A 15,869-nucleotide genomic window follows, 5' to 3' on the forward strand; every position below is an offset into this window, starting at 1 on the left:
AGTTGGCTAAATGGATAATCGGGTGAATTGAAATAGAACCATGTTACACTCACATAAAAAATTTCAAATGATTTTTTCACAGATAGACACATCAGAATTTCACTTATTTTAATCAAATCAAACAAAAAAAAAAAATACACCATAAAAATGTTGACAACTCAGCACCTGTATGGTGCCTGTGAACTTCATTGAAATAAGTCTTTAGAAGTACTCACGTTGAAAAGCTTTTAAAAAAGATACTATGCATCTTTAAGTAGTAATGAACCTCACATTAAGACTTGAAACAAACTTTGACTAGCCATTGGGCCAAACTTACACTTTGCATGCCCACATTGTTGCCGAATTCCACGTTCACATCTAAATAATTCGTGTATAAAAGAATCGCCAATTTAGACGAGACACAGGTTTTTCGAAATTGAAACTCTGTGTATCTTTATAAACAGCAATGCAAGGGGCGAAATTTTTCTTAAGGAAATTACCCAAATTTTAATTGGTTCAAAGTCTAAAGCCAAAGAAAGTTCACCTAAACAGACTTTGAACATTGATGCTCCCTTTAATTTATGTTGATATAATGCGTATAACAAAACTTGAGGATTAACGGACAAACTGTTATAAAATGAATAGTTTAACAGCCTACAAATTTCACGTTAATTCCATCAAATTCACAAGTGCAACATGAGGATGACAAAATTCTCAACCACGCATTGCCCCCATCAACAGTAAACGGGACTGGGATGGGAAGCACGGTCCTCACTCCAAATCATTTTTATTTTTATGTTGCTCAATTTAAACTGTATTTAAAAAATTAAAAAGTAATATCAAAACATATATAATAAAAAAATATGAGGTGGTAAATGGGGAGTTTTAATTCCCACGCCGAAAATTCCCGTTGAAGTGGGGATGATAACGGCTGCCCCGATCCCAACCCCGTCTAGTTGCCATCCCCCAGTGCAACATCTATTTGATGTATATATGTATAAACATCTTGCGCAAAATAAGACTAGCATGTTTGACATGGCAAAATCATTAGCACAACTCTATAATTCAAGAAGAAAAAGAGCTAAATTTTGGCCACTTATATCATCCATTACGGTAGAATAATAGTTCATACCAAACATGTAATATATGTACACTGGATTATTTACATCATGCAGTCCTATGTTTACAAAAATGGACATTGTATTTTAGATTGCTCAAACTGAAAAAATTTATGATGTTATTGTTAAATTCCTATCTCTTCCTATTGTTAAATGATGCACAATTTTAAGCAGCCATTTGTTTCGATTATGAGTTTTCTTCAACTCCAACGTTTTCTATCTTCAAGTATTTTGTTCTGTGATATTCACAATAGCTATAGCAGTTCGGTTAAAAAACCGTGCAGTAAAGCCATTAGCAGCAAAGAGAACAGAACCATTGGGACATTGAGAATGCAACCTCGGGATAGAGAGTGAGCACCGACTAGATGTACTGACCCAGTAAGTTCGTCCTTCACCTTAATACTTGACGAGCCTGGAGACAACAAGAAATTTAGACCGTAAAATGTTTAGATTTATCACAATATTCATCCACAAGGTTTTGTGCTGAAACTTGGAGGTCTAAGCATTGCATTTGTGCGGGATATACAAATATATTACTACCACAAAACTTGTCTAACTTGAAGTGGGAAGCGTTGAGAACATCGACATGATGTGTATCATTTTTTCTGTTTGAACCTAAAGATTAAAACAGACAATCTACTCCAATTTGCCTAGAATTTAGGATTTTCAAGTCAATACAAATAATTTGCAACACAGTTCCTGAAATCATAGCTTTAATGTAGAAATTTTAATTAGTTAACAGGCATAACACATTGGTCAAGGGGTCCATGTTACAATGTAATAATCAAGTCCCTCGACAAAGTAGACATTCTCAAATTGAAGAAGAACCACGCTTCCGGAAGACAGATATAATTATAATTTATGTAACATGGTTCATAATTTTTGAGAATGAGAAAAATTCTACAGGAGTACGACAATGACAGTGACAGTGACAATGACAAAAGGATCAGAAAATGTAAAATTGGTTTATGAAACCTAGACATTATCTCCAGGATGGGGTTTTTTGTTGGTTTGGTTTCAGTTTAATGGAAAAAGGCGTAACAGGTTCTGAAAATTAAGGGATTTATATGAGCAATCCATAGTCAGCTTTTTTAAATGTTGTATTTCATCTTGGATCACCCAAGAATATTGAAGCGAATTTAGAAACAGATAATTATGTTGACGCCTAGAGTAACTTCAAATGAACTCTCCTGTTAGGAATCCAGCAGGAGAGTGAAGATAAGGATATTGACTATTATCATGTACATTTACGTTAGATTATAGATGTACAATCTCATTATCTGCATGTGCATATACTTACAGTTATATTCAGTCCATCCAATAGTTTGGTTTACAAGATCATAGAGGACCAGCTTATTTGAAAGAACCAAATCTGTAAACATCCATTGAAATGAAATTAGACTAAAGCACCATAAGGCTATCAAATGATATGTGCATCAGTCCAAAAAAATAAAACAAAACATAATGACTGAAAAATATTGTATAGGCTTTTTCCAAAAGGTAAAATTTATTAACCATTACTAGTTAATGGACCTTTTTGTTAATTGTTTTATTGTGCATGAATGATCCTCTCTTCCATATAAAGGGTCATCTCCCTTCATTGTAAGATATCTCAAGCCAACTCTTTATCAAATAAAAAGCTTGTTTCTTATCTCTATAAATTTTCTAAAAGTTTTTCCTTGTTCTTCCAGTCTTGATAACTGCAATAATACCAAGATGAATAATAAGAGCAAGATCTAAGTAGTATCAAAGTATGCTCTGCAGTTGCCTTTTTAAGGATCAACTGCATCAGAAAAAATGGCACTACTGATCATAAGATCCGATATGGAGGTTTAATAATTTTTGTAATACCAAAAGCCAGGCCCTGTGTTGTTGCCCAAGAGGGTTTGTTGCGGGTTAGAATACCTTGTATCACATAAGGTTGTCTAACCTCCACTTTATTGATATAAGAGTCATGTTGTCATCTTGATCTTACTAAAGCACCATAAGGCTATCAAATGATATGTGCATCAGTCCAAAAAAATGAAACAAAAACAAAATTACATAATGACTGAAAAATATTGTATAGGTTTTTTCCAAAAGGTACATAAAATTTATTAACTATTACTAAATAAGTGCCAAGAATTTTTATGAAGATGACAGCAACCATAATTGTTGTAAGTGGTTCTACAAACGAATGTTAAAATTTATACACTACAATGTTGCTTCTGTTCTGTTCTTTTTAATGAAATAAAAATTTGCTCATTTTTTAATAGCCTAATAAGCAACACCTTAAACCATAGTTGACAAAGTGGATGCTCTCCTAAATCCAAACAGATACCCAGTTGAAAGTGATCCGGAAGTAACATGGAGCGATTCAGAAAACCAGAGAGATATTAAGCAGTTTGGTAAAACAATAAAGTATCATCAATGTTGGCTCTAGGTACACAATAGTAGTTGCTAAAGAAATTGGAAAGTTATAAGCCAACACAAGTTTTAAGGTTAAAGTGCCATCTGAATTAAAGAGAGAAGGGCCTGAAAAATTCATAAAATGGAAAAAGAAGAGAACAGCAATAAACAATTTGATATCAGAATTAAAAGAAGTAGCTGGAAAAATCACATGTATACCTCCTAAAAGAGTAATGTTCTGTTTATCCTGGGATTGCATTCCGCTATTTTGAAAACCAAGACACATCAAGTCTTCCTGTCAAAAAATGTAGCAAATTAATGGTCTTGATTTATTAATATTGTAGAGACTAAGGGCATAACTCTGATGATAGGGGGAACACAGAGGGATGGAGGAAAGATTTTGCAAGAAAAGAAATTCACCAACAAGAAATACTAGAAAAACATTGGTAATGTATTTGCCAACATAACTTGAACTTATTCTCTCTTTCATGCTGTTGGTAGTGAGAAACTTCAAACATATAATTTACCCAGCACAACCTTAATGCTAATCTGTGAATTACCATTTGCAAAATTTTTCCAGTCTTATGCTGAAAGCCCTCTTGCATATTTTTAACCTAACTCGCATGGACACATCACACGGATATGACATAACACAAAGCGACGAGTGATTTTTTTAGAAAGTAGGAGAGAGTCACAGTGAAACATCAATTTAAATTCTTTAAAATCATAAGTTCATATATTATATCTTTATTTTTATACTTTTTGTGGAAAAATTATAATTTTCCTAACTTAGCAAAATTCAGTATAGTTACATAATATTACATAATCTTTATAATTGCTTATTTTTAAATAGTTATTGCAATCCCTGATTTCTAAGCATTGGATTTTTTATGCATCTTTTATTTTTTGATAACTTATTTTGCTGATTGAGTTCAGCTATATAAACTCTTGTAATAAAGATAGTTAATCAATACAATTCATATGTTCAATCTTCTATTTTCTGTCACTTTTTAATATAGGACATGTGAACACTTGCCCAAGGAATGTCCCTAAAGTATCATTAGAAATTTTAAAAATATATAATACATAGAACACGGCATGTGGGACCAATGTCATGGAGCGTCGAAGGATTGTCAGTATCTGACAAGACATATGTTGGACATGGACACACTTTTCTAGTAAAAATGTCTGTGCATCATAGTTTTTAACAGCCCATAAAAATTAAAGAAAGACGATGCGAAGAGCAGACATAGGTATCGGATCCTTTATTTTGTTGATTCATTTGCTACATCAATCTCTACAGTACTACATCAATCTCTACAGTAGGGATGTTAAAGAGCCGGTTGTATAGAATCAAGTGGAGGTGATAAGATATTAGAAAGAGCCCAAGATAAAGGATTGGAGGTCTAATGGGAGGAAGTTCCAGCGGACGTTTATAGCAGGGTGATTAAGAATACCAATAAAAGAAGATGCATCAGATTAGATGTTCCCAAAACCCTGAACAAGCTATCTGAATATACTTTCTACATTCCATCGGAAAATAGTGTAAGATCATAGGAGAAACTTAATACCCATTCATTTTTGTGCCTAAGTAAACCGGAGATTCAACAGTAAAAGACTTTTCTTACAAGTTGACACTGCATCTGAACCTACTAAATCCATTAGATCTGTCAAACGTGCAGAAATTAGGCAACAATTAGATGCCATCCTAATATTTCTCCATAATCACTAAAATACAAAACTGTTGCTTTCGCAAAAGCTAAAGAAAACTAAAATAGTCAACTGACACACTACTGCTTTCTAACAAGGATGGGCTTGAAGATTACTTATCTAAGGACCCAAGAGACGGCACACAGTTATCGAGGCATTTCTAGTGCTGCTATTCTTTTATGAATCAATAGACAATAATTATACCGAATTATGCTTCCCCTATAGTAGAGGACTTGGTACACTTGAAGTGCCTTAGAAGTTATTCATTGGAGTTTAGAGGAAGTCAATCCGTAACTTTTATTTCTGTTCATATAAATAGATCACCAAGTGATACCATGAGAACGCATATTTGATGATACATGGGCTACTTCAAAAAATTTGACTCAAGACTCATAAGTGAAAAGGGTAGCAACAATTGATTACAGAAACAGAAATGTTTTCTGAAAGCCAAATTTATCTCTAATTACCAATTTGAACAATTAATTAGTAATGCAAGTAGCAATATTGTTCTATCAAATCTCTACAAACTTCTATCGACCGAGAAAGAGGGCATTTTTTAATACTAAACATTCATGTGTGTCAGTGAAGGCTTCTTAATTAAACCTAATATCTCAAATTTTATGTGACGGTGCAGGCTTCTTATCACAGGTAGCAGCATTCAGGATCAGGAAATTTCTCTTATGTTGTATTATCATGCTATTTCGTTGTGAAAAGGTTTCTCTTTTCATTTAGTTATCATGGTGCTGATAATTAATTGAAGCAACCATCCCTGAATTGTAGTAATCACAGGTGTACATCCTAAGCCTCATGATTGGGGGACCAATACTGATGCTAGAAAGACCCTAGAGAGGAAACAGAAGTGCTGTCGGAATTATGGAGCCCATATTGATAACAAAGTGATTATGCACGACATGAGATTCTAGCTTCAAATGAAATCCAAAATCCATACTTTTAACAGCTCGTAATATCTTTCTCATAATGAAACCCAACACTTTAACTGAGAATAAAACAGAAGTTTCAACAACAAAAAACATGATTAGAGCAATAAAGGATAGCGCAAAACAACCATGCTAAATAACAGAATGTACTTACAAAAGGGAACAGATATTCGCCAGGATAAACCTTCAGATGAAGCGAGTTTTCAAAATGAAAAGTGACAGGAGGAAACGCATCATCAACGCTGCAGAAGATAGGAACAAAAGTTAAACCATGTTAATCACCTGGTTTCCTAGTCAGAGTAAAGATACCTCAAATGACCAAATCTATGGTCATAGGAAGTAAAATGGAAGGGAAATGCCAAATCAGAGTTAAAGGAATGCATTCTCTTAAACGAAACCAGTAAAATGTTAAATGCAATTTTCCAGCTGTCAAAAGAAGTAATAAGTACCTTCTTATCTAAATTCTTGTTATACAAAATCTAGTCTAGTGAACAAGTAACATAATAACAATTTCAAGTTACTCAACATCCTATTCAACATTAAACAAAAATATTTGCTGTAAATAAATTGAGTTGAATTATTGATTTTGTTATTGACTACAAATGTCAAAAACATGACAATACTCTACTTATATCTCAGCCGTGTTAAGGAACGAATTTAGGAGGAATACTTTTTTCTCTTTTCATTTCAGTTTCCCATGATAGCATAAGACAGTGAAGCTGCCAGATTTAAAAACTAAGTAAAAAAAGTAAAAGTATTGACAACTATTGTATAAAATTGTGCAGAAATGAGATCGGTTAGTCACGGACTATTCCCAAAATTGTCCATCCAGAAAAGACCTGATAAATCCAGGACTTATGACATTCAATTTCCTCAAAGCCAAGCTTTTTAATGCTTAACAAGTTCGTCCTTAGAGCTTCTTGGAATTTAATAAGCCAATCAAACAAGCAAGTTGCAGAAAGGCCCTGTAATACTATAACACTCTCCTTCCACCTTCGAACACCAAATATCTTCCCTGTTGCAGTGAAGTCTATGGTAGTAGAGTGTAGCCGAACCAAGAAGCATCTAATACGGTGAAATTTGCAGAAAACCAGGCAGAAACTTGAGAACAATCAGTAAGTTGCTTACAAGCAGTGACTTGATAACAAGAAGTTGGTTTACGAAAGGGAAAATTCAAGAGATGGAAAAGCTGTAACAATTAAGAGCTTATTTGGTACAACTTAAAAGGCAATTAAAATCAATTTTTTGACAGTTATTTCACTATTCCAACCGTCATTTTTGAATTCTTTTCTCACAGATAGGACCCACTTCAATTACCAAAATCTCTACCAAACAAGTACTAAAAAAGCAATAAAGAAAGAAAAAAGGACAATAGTAAGAATGACTGTAGGGATACTGTTGACACTAGTTTTAGTGCAGAACACTTTGTGAGTTTGCATACTTAAACGGGCTATGAGCAACATGTTTAATGCTTCTACTGTAAGTGTAAAGTCCCAAAAATTTTAATAGAGTGGAATTAATTATTTTATATACTATATTCTTAATATTTTGGAAAGTTGGAGACTAAAGTAATATATGAGTTAATTCAAATTTTTAGGCCAAATATTTAGATTTTGATACGGCGAAGATAAATATATCAATATTGGGCTCGTTGGATAGCTCGTAATTAATCATGTATATTAGGCTCGAGAAAAAGTCAAATTGGATAAGTTATCTCCAAGATATCACAGTTTGAAGTAGTAGTTGGAAACTAATTTCTCGATTCAATTAAAGCTTTGGAAGCAAATGGGGTTGTGCCACGTATATGGAAAGTGCCACGTGCATGGAAATATTTTATTCTTGAATTTAGGGTTGTATAGGTTAGTGGACACGTGTTGGGTTGTTGGGAAAAAAGTTTTCTTTTTTTTTTTCTTTTTTTTTTTATTTGGGATAATGATTGTAGTACTTTTGGTATTGTAAAACACGGAACTTGTGGATAAATTTTACCATAAATTAATATTCCTTTTCAATTTAATTATTGTACAAGAAATTTTTATTATTTTGCACAACGGAACTTATAAATATGCTCTGCAGATAAGTAGAAAATAAAGACTTGGGAGCTTGATTTTGGTATTGCCTTTCAAATTTATTTGATTTAACAAGGTAGGATAACGAGGTGCACTTGTTTTATCCTGTTTAAATTGTGTATTTTCATGTTGTTGAATTATGCTTATAAAAGTTTAAAGATATGATATGTATGTTATGACCATTCAGTACCAAAGATATTATGTTTATTGAGCTCTTACCGATTTCTAAAGATATGATCACGGTATGATAATTTTTACGCATTATTTAAATATTTTTATTCGGGATTGCATTATGATTTTTCGTGTTCTACTAAATATTCCCACGTACTCAACATTTTCCCCCCACTCCTCACAAATTAGAATAGGTCGTTAGTTGGCGGGCGATGAAGTGCAGTCAAGATGCCAAAACTTATGGAATTCAATAAAAATAATATGAAGTAACGTGACTGTGGATCTTTATTTTTTAGCGTTATTTTAATTTAATTTCCATGTGAAATTTATTATTTAGGATTTGAGACATGTTTCAATTGATTATGTTTCCTATATGTTTTAATTATTATTGGTGGAACGTAATTTTTCATATTGAGATGTTTGATAAATTTATTTAACTATTTTTTTTTATTTTTTTTTAAGTAATCAAACATTTTATTAATCAAAAGGTAATACACAGGAAAACTTTTAGTAACGATTTATATTTAATAATTTGGGTCGTTACAGTAAGACCTTGGCAAATTTTTCATTTTCTCATGTCAGCATTCTTCAATAAACATGAAAATGTAAATGCAGATCATCGTCTCTAGTATTCGTACCACCTACAATTGAGCTGAGTAATACTGTACAGAGGTAAGAAAATATATTGATAGGAAAATCAAATTTATTACAAATATTAAGTTCTTTTGCCACCTGATCATGATGATTATCAGTCATTCCTTTCATTTTTTTTCCTCCCTTTACTTCACACGGTATTCCATTCGGAAGCAATATTAATATTTTTTCAAGTTTAGTGAGCATTTTCAGTGTGTTTGCCAATTAAAAATAGCTCAAATTGTAAATAGAAGAAAAACTATGTTACAAGTTTAAAAGGTAAAAGACTGCGCCATTTTTTATGAAAGATAATTTAATCTGTAGAAGAAAACCAGGTAAATGGATCAAGGAGTCCTCTAATGTATATAGGAAAACAAAAATCAAACCATCCATGCAGTGCATCTGAAGGAACTAAATACCTAAAAGATCTAGCAGCTTTTGCTCTTTAGGATTAGAAAATCACCCAAAAGCCATATAGAACCAAGGAAGATAATACTCCTAAAAGACTTAGTGGATAGAACTAGAGATTTGAAAGAATAAAAGATATAGGTCAACAAACCAGGCCTATTAAAGTTCAGAGTTGAAGATACATAAAATCTAATGTTTAAAAGTGCAAGAGAATTATTCAATGATGCCAGGTTCATCACTTCTAGATCACTAAGATTGAGAGAACTGTAAAATCTAAGATATGGATATTCTTATTCACTACAAAAATTATAAACAGGCAAATCAATTAGGGAGATGTTACACATACATAAGGGGGTACACCCGGGTTTGCACCCCCTCACATGGAGGGAGGCCCGCGCACAATAAATACGGTGTATGTACAAATAGCATTTTCCAATCAATTAAGTTCAAATTATCTAGGAGAGCATCAACAGATAACCACCCATACCTTCCTGAATAATCAAAGCAAGTGTATATGTCATGAAGAGTTCGCAGTTTCAAATCCATCTGCCAGGAGAGTATCTAACAACCATGAAACACAAAATTGGAGTTCACTATCATTAATTAAAGCAATAAAGTTCATTTCATTGAAACAATAAAACACAAGATACCTTTTTCACTAATGGTACATAAATCACCTCAGGAAGATATGCCAAGGTGGTACCACTATCAATTATTGCCCCATTATTGTCCCCGGCCGTATATATATCTGTTGTAAGATTCAGATAATCCAGACCAACTTGAACTGCAGTCATATTGACATTGTAATGGGGCCTACAAGTTTTATAACAAATTTAGTTTAAGAGCTTGATTTTAAAACTAAGACTAAGTGATCTAAAAGAATAGTAAAAATGCTGAATGTAAAAAGTCATTTCGTAGAGAAACTGGTGCAATAAATTAGAATGGAAAAAGGGACCTACAAAATAAAACCAACTTTTTGAAAGACAGCAAACTCAGTGAATTTGAAATAGTGTTATTTAATTCTGTCAGAAGTTCTAAGTAGCCTAAAAGAGGAATTATCATAGTTTCCTAAGTTTTCTCCTACTAGTCCTATTAAGATGAGGAAAATTCAAGCAGCTCATAGAGGTTTATCTGAATACAGGTTATCGCATGATTCTCTGACAATTGGATTCCCTGGAGACGGTTTCCAATTTTCAATGCCCTTAAATATTATCCTTTCCTTTATTCTGTTTTTTGATATGTTTTCTATTTCCTATTTAGACCACCTGATCTTATATTTATCTCCTAAAGAATTTTGTTTCAACTACAAATTTCCCATAGGAACAATTTTCCTCCAAATACATAAACACTGATGTACCAAGAACTTAACCAAATAATGAAAGGCAGGCTATCAGCAATCCGATCCGTAGATTAATCATTGCAAGATGCTTGTATTTAATAATTTCCTTATACTTTCTTCACAAGTTTCTTCAAAATGCATCCTTGAATTCTCAACACTGAGTGCCCATTTTGAAGAGAGTTTTTTCTCCACTCTTCACCTCTATCTGGTTTTTTCAAATTCAAATGGTAACATTACAGAAATATAGAAAATATCATTTACCTATGTGGTACTCCAAGCATTGGCATGACGAAGGAATAGCATTGAAAAGGCATTCAATAATCACAAGAAATGTTGAAACCAAATATGACCATTAAAAAAAGTTAAACAAACAGATCTAGTATTCCTGAGTCCATTTAACGTTGGTTATATAGCCCTTGCTGTATTTCTCTATGCAATAAACAAGGAAAATTTCGAATTGAAGCAAAAAAAAATAAAGTAACTGAAAGTTAAATCCATGGACTTCCAGGAGACAGAGTATAGAATTAGAATCAAAAGAAAGATCCCACATACTGATTTGGTACCAGTGGCGTTGTGTTCACTTGTGGTTGAACAACATGCCCAATGGCAAAGATGCCTCCACCATTCACGCCATCTAAACAATGTGCAAACATCTTTCTTACTCTTCCAGAAGATGCTAGCTGTGAAATCATGGATGAATTTGTTTTTCCAAAACCAAGTATTCCATCAAGCGCATCATCAGATGATCCTAGATCCTTAGATCTGGCACCACATCTGCCCGAAAACATTACACGGTGATTGCTGAAATAGCATAATATATATATTTTCTAAATGATCAGAGAATGCTGAATGGTCTAAGAAAGATGAGAATTTTGCCATTGCTCTATGGATCATGTACTGACAGGCAGTGTTCTAAAAGGCGTAATGCGTGGCAATGCGTGGAGACCAAGTTATGGGTTACGCGAGCTTAGGCGTAAAAAAGGTAAAAAGGCATTTTCTTATTATAATATTATTTTAATTTTTTAAAAATCAAAAAATTATTTAATAATTAAAAATAATACTTACTAAACATTTAAAAGAAATTTATAGGAACGTTATACATTTTTTCAAAGTTTTCAACAAAAATGCAAGTTTCAAATTTAAATACAAAATAGTAAATAAATAGCATAGAAACTTAAATCTTATTTAACTCTTTATCGGACTCCAATTCAATATCCTCTACTTCATCCTCTGTCTTCCGATACAAGTGATTGTTTTTAATTAGGGCAAAATAAAGAAATTAGCCATTGATAGTTTTTAACACCACAAAATTAAAAAATAAAAAAATGGATGATAATGCACGTCAATGCGCTCATAATTGCGCCTTAGCGGTCAACGATTGCTGTTAACCGTCAAATAAGGCAGTGGCTTGGCGTTTTGGCCGAGCATCACACTTAGGCGCGCTTTGACGCCGCCTTTTAGAACACTGTTCATAACAAATAAGGTCAAAACTGAATGTGGATTTTTATTTTTCAATTTTTGAATTAAATCTTTCATTTGGAATTTTAAATCTGTGTTGAACCACTTGATCTAAAAGCTTCAATACATGATCTAAAAGATTGAATGACAAAGTCTCGTGTATATTATTCAAATAGCGTCTTCAAAATGTCCCCTCACGTGTAGGCAAGATTTATTTTTACTCATAAAAGTTTTACGCTTGCACAATCTGATTTCGAGCGTAGGTCTTCTCCCAAAAAAAATAAAATCTTAGCCCCCGTTTGATGGCCATTACCATGTAAAAATGATGTTTTGAATAGTGATATTTTTTGGAGAATATGTGATTAAAAAGTGGGAAAACGCTATGGGTTTACGTGTAAAATTATTTTATTGAGAGAACGTGTGGTTGAAAATGAGTTTTTGAAGAATGAGACTCAAATATGGGCTTAATAAGACTTTGTAACCTGATGTTTACAACACGTACCGAGAAAGTAACAGATGCACTCTCATACTTCTGTACAAAGTTCCTTTGCTAGGAATACATGGTGGAGATTGTTTGGACTTTTGGTGAGTAAGGTAATCTAAATTAGCTCAACCCTTTCTTACTTAGCTTTTTGACTCGTATTTTGTTCATAAACGCCATAAAGTATGGAAAGTGCCAAACATTGGGAACTAACCGGGAAAGAGTTAAAAACAAGAACGAGGAAAAGTGGGAACCACTTAATAGGAGTCCTACCTGCATTTCTGGCTGTTAAACTTTACTTGAAGTTTTGCAGGTTAAACAGTAAAGAGACTATAGAACATAAAGCAGGGCAGATGCTTGCAGTTTCTAGCACTCAGATTGCCTCATGGTGCTTTTAGCCCTTCCATACCAATTGTATAAAGGATAATCATTAGGCTGACTCCAATTATCCACACGATAAAGACCATCAAAAATTCTTGTTAGGCATAGAAGGTGCCATTATCAGAACTCTTTGAAATTTTAAATATTGTTAGCATTAGATTTGTAACATACCCAAAAATAACACTTCCATTTGCCAATTTGGTTTGAAGATCACCAGAGACTCGATCATACTGGACAATGTCTTCTACAAAATAGCCCATGCTATAGCTCCCGTCACCATAACCCTCAGTGTACAAACAAGATGAATTTGCACTGCAACCTGAAAACGAGCTTCTCGATATCTCCTTGCAGAATTCTCGATCACATGTTACCAGTTTCCCAGTAAGAGAGTCATTTGGATCATAAAGGGTGAGTTCTATCTGTCAAAACATGAAAACGAATCTGGTAAATAAAAAAATTAAAAGTAAGGCGTATAGAGCCTGTCATTCTCTTGAAATGCACTAAAGCTCATTGAAAGTACGAAAGAAATGTAGCAAAAAAGAAGATTGGGATCATACGCCATGGTAGCCCCTTTTGGGGCATTCGTGGCATTGGATGCAATTAACCCATGTTATGTCACTCCCTGTATCAACTTGCACATAGTAATCCTTGGGGGGTGTTCCAATACCTATTTTAGCATAGTAGAGTCTGCAACATGGACGAGAACACAGAATGAGCACAACTGCAACACTTACATATGAAATTCACGATTTTATTCAAGTGCATACACTTTCTTCTGAAAATTCTAAAGGACATAATGTCTTTGTTCAGTGCTTCTAAATTAGGATCGAAAGTTCTTTAAACTCATTTGACTGACATATATAAAAAAATGCAGAACCAAAAAATTATTCAAGTTCACTACTGTTTGTCAGCATTAAACGACGTCAATCGAAGCAATAATTTCTCTATACATTTGCAGTGATGAAATTAACTGATATATGTTTTCACATATGTCACAGTGTGAGGGATGAGGAAATAGCATAATGCGCATGCATAGATATCTCTATATTCTTTATTATTGGGAAATGTAAATATGAATGTTGAGTAAGTGTATGTATGTCAATGCGCAGAATTATAGATGAAATAAACACAATAAAAGAGCTTAATATAACAAGCAAACTAAAGTGAAGATACTGAGAAGATTGCATAAACGTGCCTTCAGTGGTGCTAATTACAACATATGGGAGCAATCATAGAACCTCTCTTTCTAACAAAAAAATACAATTTCACAGAACAGAACAGCCAAATTGAAGAGCTTCACTCAGTTGGCCTTTCTACACGGACCCAAGAAGCAGTCTTTTACAATTAGTTCACAATGTAAAGCAGTAGGCTATATCATTTCCTACAAGTACGTTTTAAATATCAATATGTAGATATGCATGTTCAAATACTTAAGCAAACTACAGCGCTACTTCAAAACAGATTATATGTCATTCAGTAAACACGCACCACCATTGTATCTGCGTGCACAAATACGTTTATATAATTTCTAAATCTAATTTGATTTTTATCCTTTTTACTGCTTACATCCAATTTTCAATCTTGAACAAGAATATGATACACTAAATTATTCGGTTGGGTTTCAAAGTTGCTATTCCATAAAAACAATTATCTAACAGTAGCTCGATAAAAGAATGCATCTACTGTATTCAATTATCGTGATTTTCAAATTCATAATCCAAACCAAAATTGCCGCATGGTCCTATGATACAAAACTTCTAGACCTAATATGTTTTAATTCCTATTGCTGATTAAATCCAATTTTCGATTTTGTACAAGTTTCTATTCCATAAAAATAGTTTTCCAATCATAAACTCATCAGATTTTCTCCATAACCGATATATTTGAATTCACAATCAAAACCAAACACGATCGCAAAATAAATACATTAGATTGAAATAAAAAACAGAAAATCCCACCCAACGGCGTCGGGACGGCCTGTTCCGCCAAGAGGGAGATCAACGCCGGCGAGGATATTGAGATGACGTACATCGTGAGCTCTAAGAGCACTAAGAGTCCTCTCCGAACCGGCGAATTTGTAACTAACTTTGAATACTCCTGCTCCGCTGCCATTAACCAACACCACCGTGTAATCCAAATTGAGCAGTAGAAGCAGAAAGCAGAAGAAGAAGAAGCGTGAGTCCATTGTATGATTTGGAAGATTTATTAATTATTGTTTCATTTATTGGAAATAATCTTCTGAATGAATATATTCCTTGTTACATATAAGGTATGATAATTTCAAGTCGTCGGCTGGCCTTCTAATTTGGTCCTTTTTTGGGTTGTTTGTCATCAATTTTATTAAATAGAGCTCGATTTTGACTTGACTCAATTCATTGTACATAAAAATGTTTATGAGAATACATAGATCTTAAAATGGAGTATTTTTCTCAATCAACAAGATGGAATTGCATTTTTATAAATTCTCTCTAAGAATAAATAATTATATCAATAGGAATTTTCATAAAGAGAGGTCGAGAGATAATCCTTAAACTTTGATCTTCAATCATGAATCGAATGATTTTTTGGCTCGTTTGACGCTCGATTCAACTGATCTTTCACAAGGGTCAAGTAGCCCCCTGGACGAGTTTGGGGAAAATTGTTAGAGGGATAAATAAATGAGTTGATTCGTAGGCGACTTGACTCATTCCATGAAGTCCACGAGCCAAAGAACTGAGTCGAGTCTATAATTTAAATACGAACCAACGAACTCGCCAGCTAGGCCTGTTGCCACCCTCGCAAAAAGGGAGAAACGTTCTG

General features: G+C 33.5%; 1 protein-coding gene across 2 annotated transcripts; it reads right to left on the reverse strand.

Annotated features, from left to right (window-relative positions):
• Window positions 1-1,056: 1,056 nt before the first annotated feature.
• On the reverse strand, window positions 1,057-15,371 carry LOC111376582 (aspartic proteinase-like protein 2). Of its 2 annotated transcripts, XM_022999552.1 has the most exons (10): window positions 15,029-15,370; window positions 13,628-13,757; window positions 13,242-13,489; window positions 11,303-11,524; window positions 10,062-10,224; window positions 9,899-9,972; window positions 6,288-6,375; window positions 3,705-3,780; window positions 2,398-2,469; window positions 1,057-1,509 (listed from the first exon to the last, which is right to left on the reverse strand). In XM_022999552.1, exons 1-10 carry the CDS (start codon window positions 15,253-15,255, stop codon window positions 1,352-1,354), a joined length of 1,458 nt encoding a protein of 485 aa, XP_022855320.1. In that variant the 5' UTR covers window positions 15,256-15,370; the 3' UTR covers window positions 1,057-1,351. The 2 variants fall into 2 exon arrangements, with proteins under 2 accessions (XP_022855320.1, XP_022855321.1); XM_022999553.1 differs by lacking the exon at window positions 11,303-11,524 and having other exon boundaries at window positions 15,029-15,371.
• Between the last annotated feature and the right edge of the window lie 498 nt (window positions 15,372-15,869).

Source organism: Olea europaea, unplaced genomic scaffold (genome assembly GCF_002742605.1).
Source record: "Olea europaea var. sylvestris unplaced genomic scaffold, O_europaea_v1 scaffold1521, whole genome shotgun sequence".
In the NCBI taxonomy this organism is placed as follows: Eukaryota; Viridiplantae; Streptophyta; class Magnoliopsida; order Lamiales; family Oleaceae; genus Olea; species Olea europaea.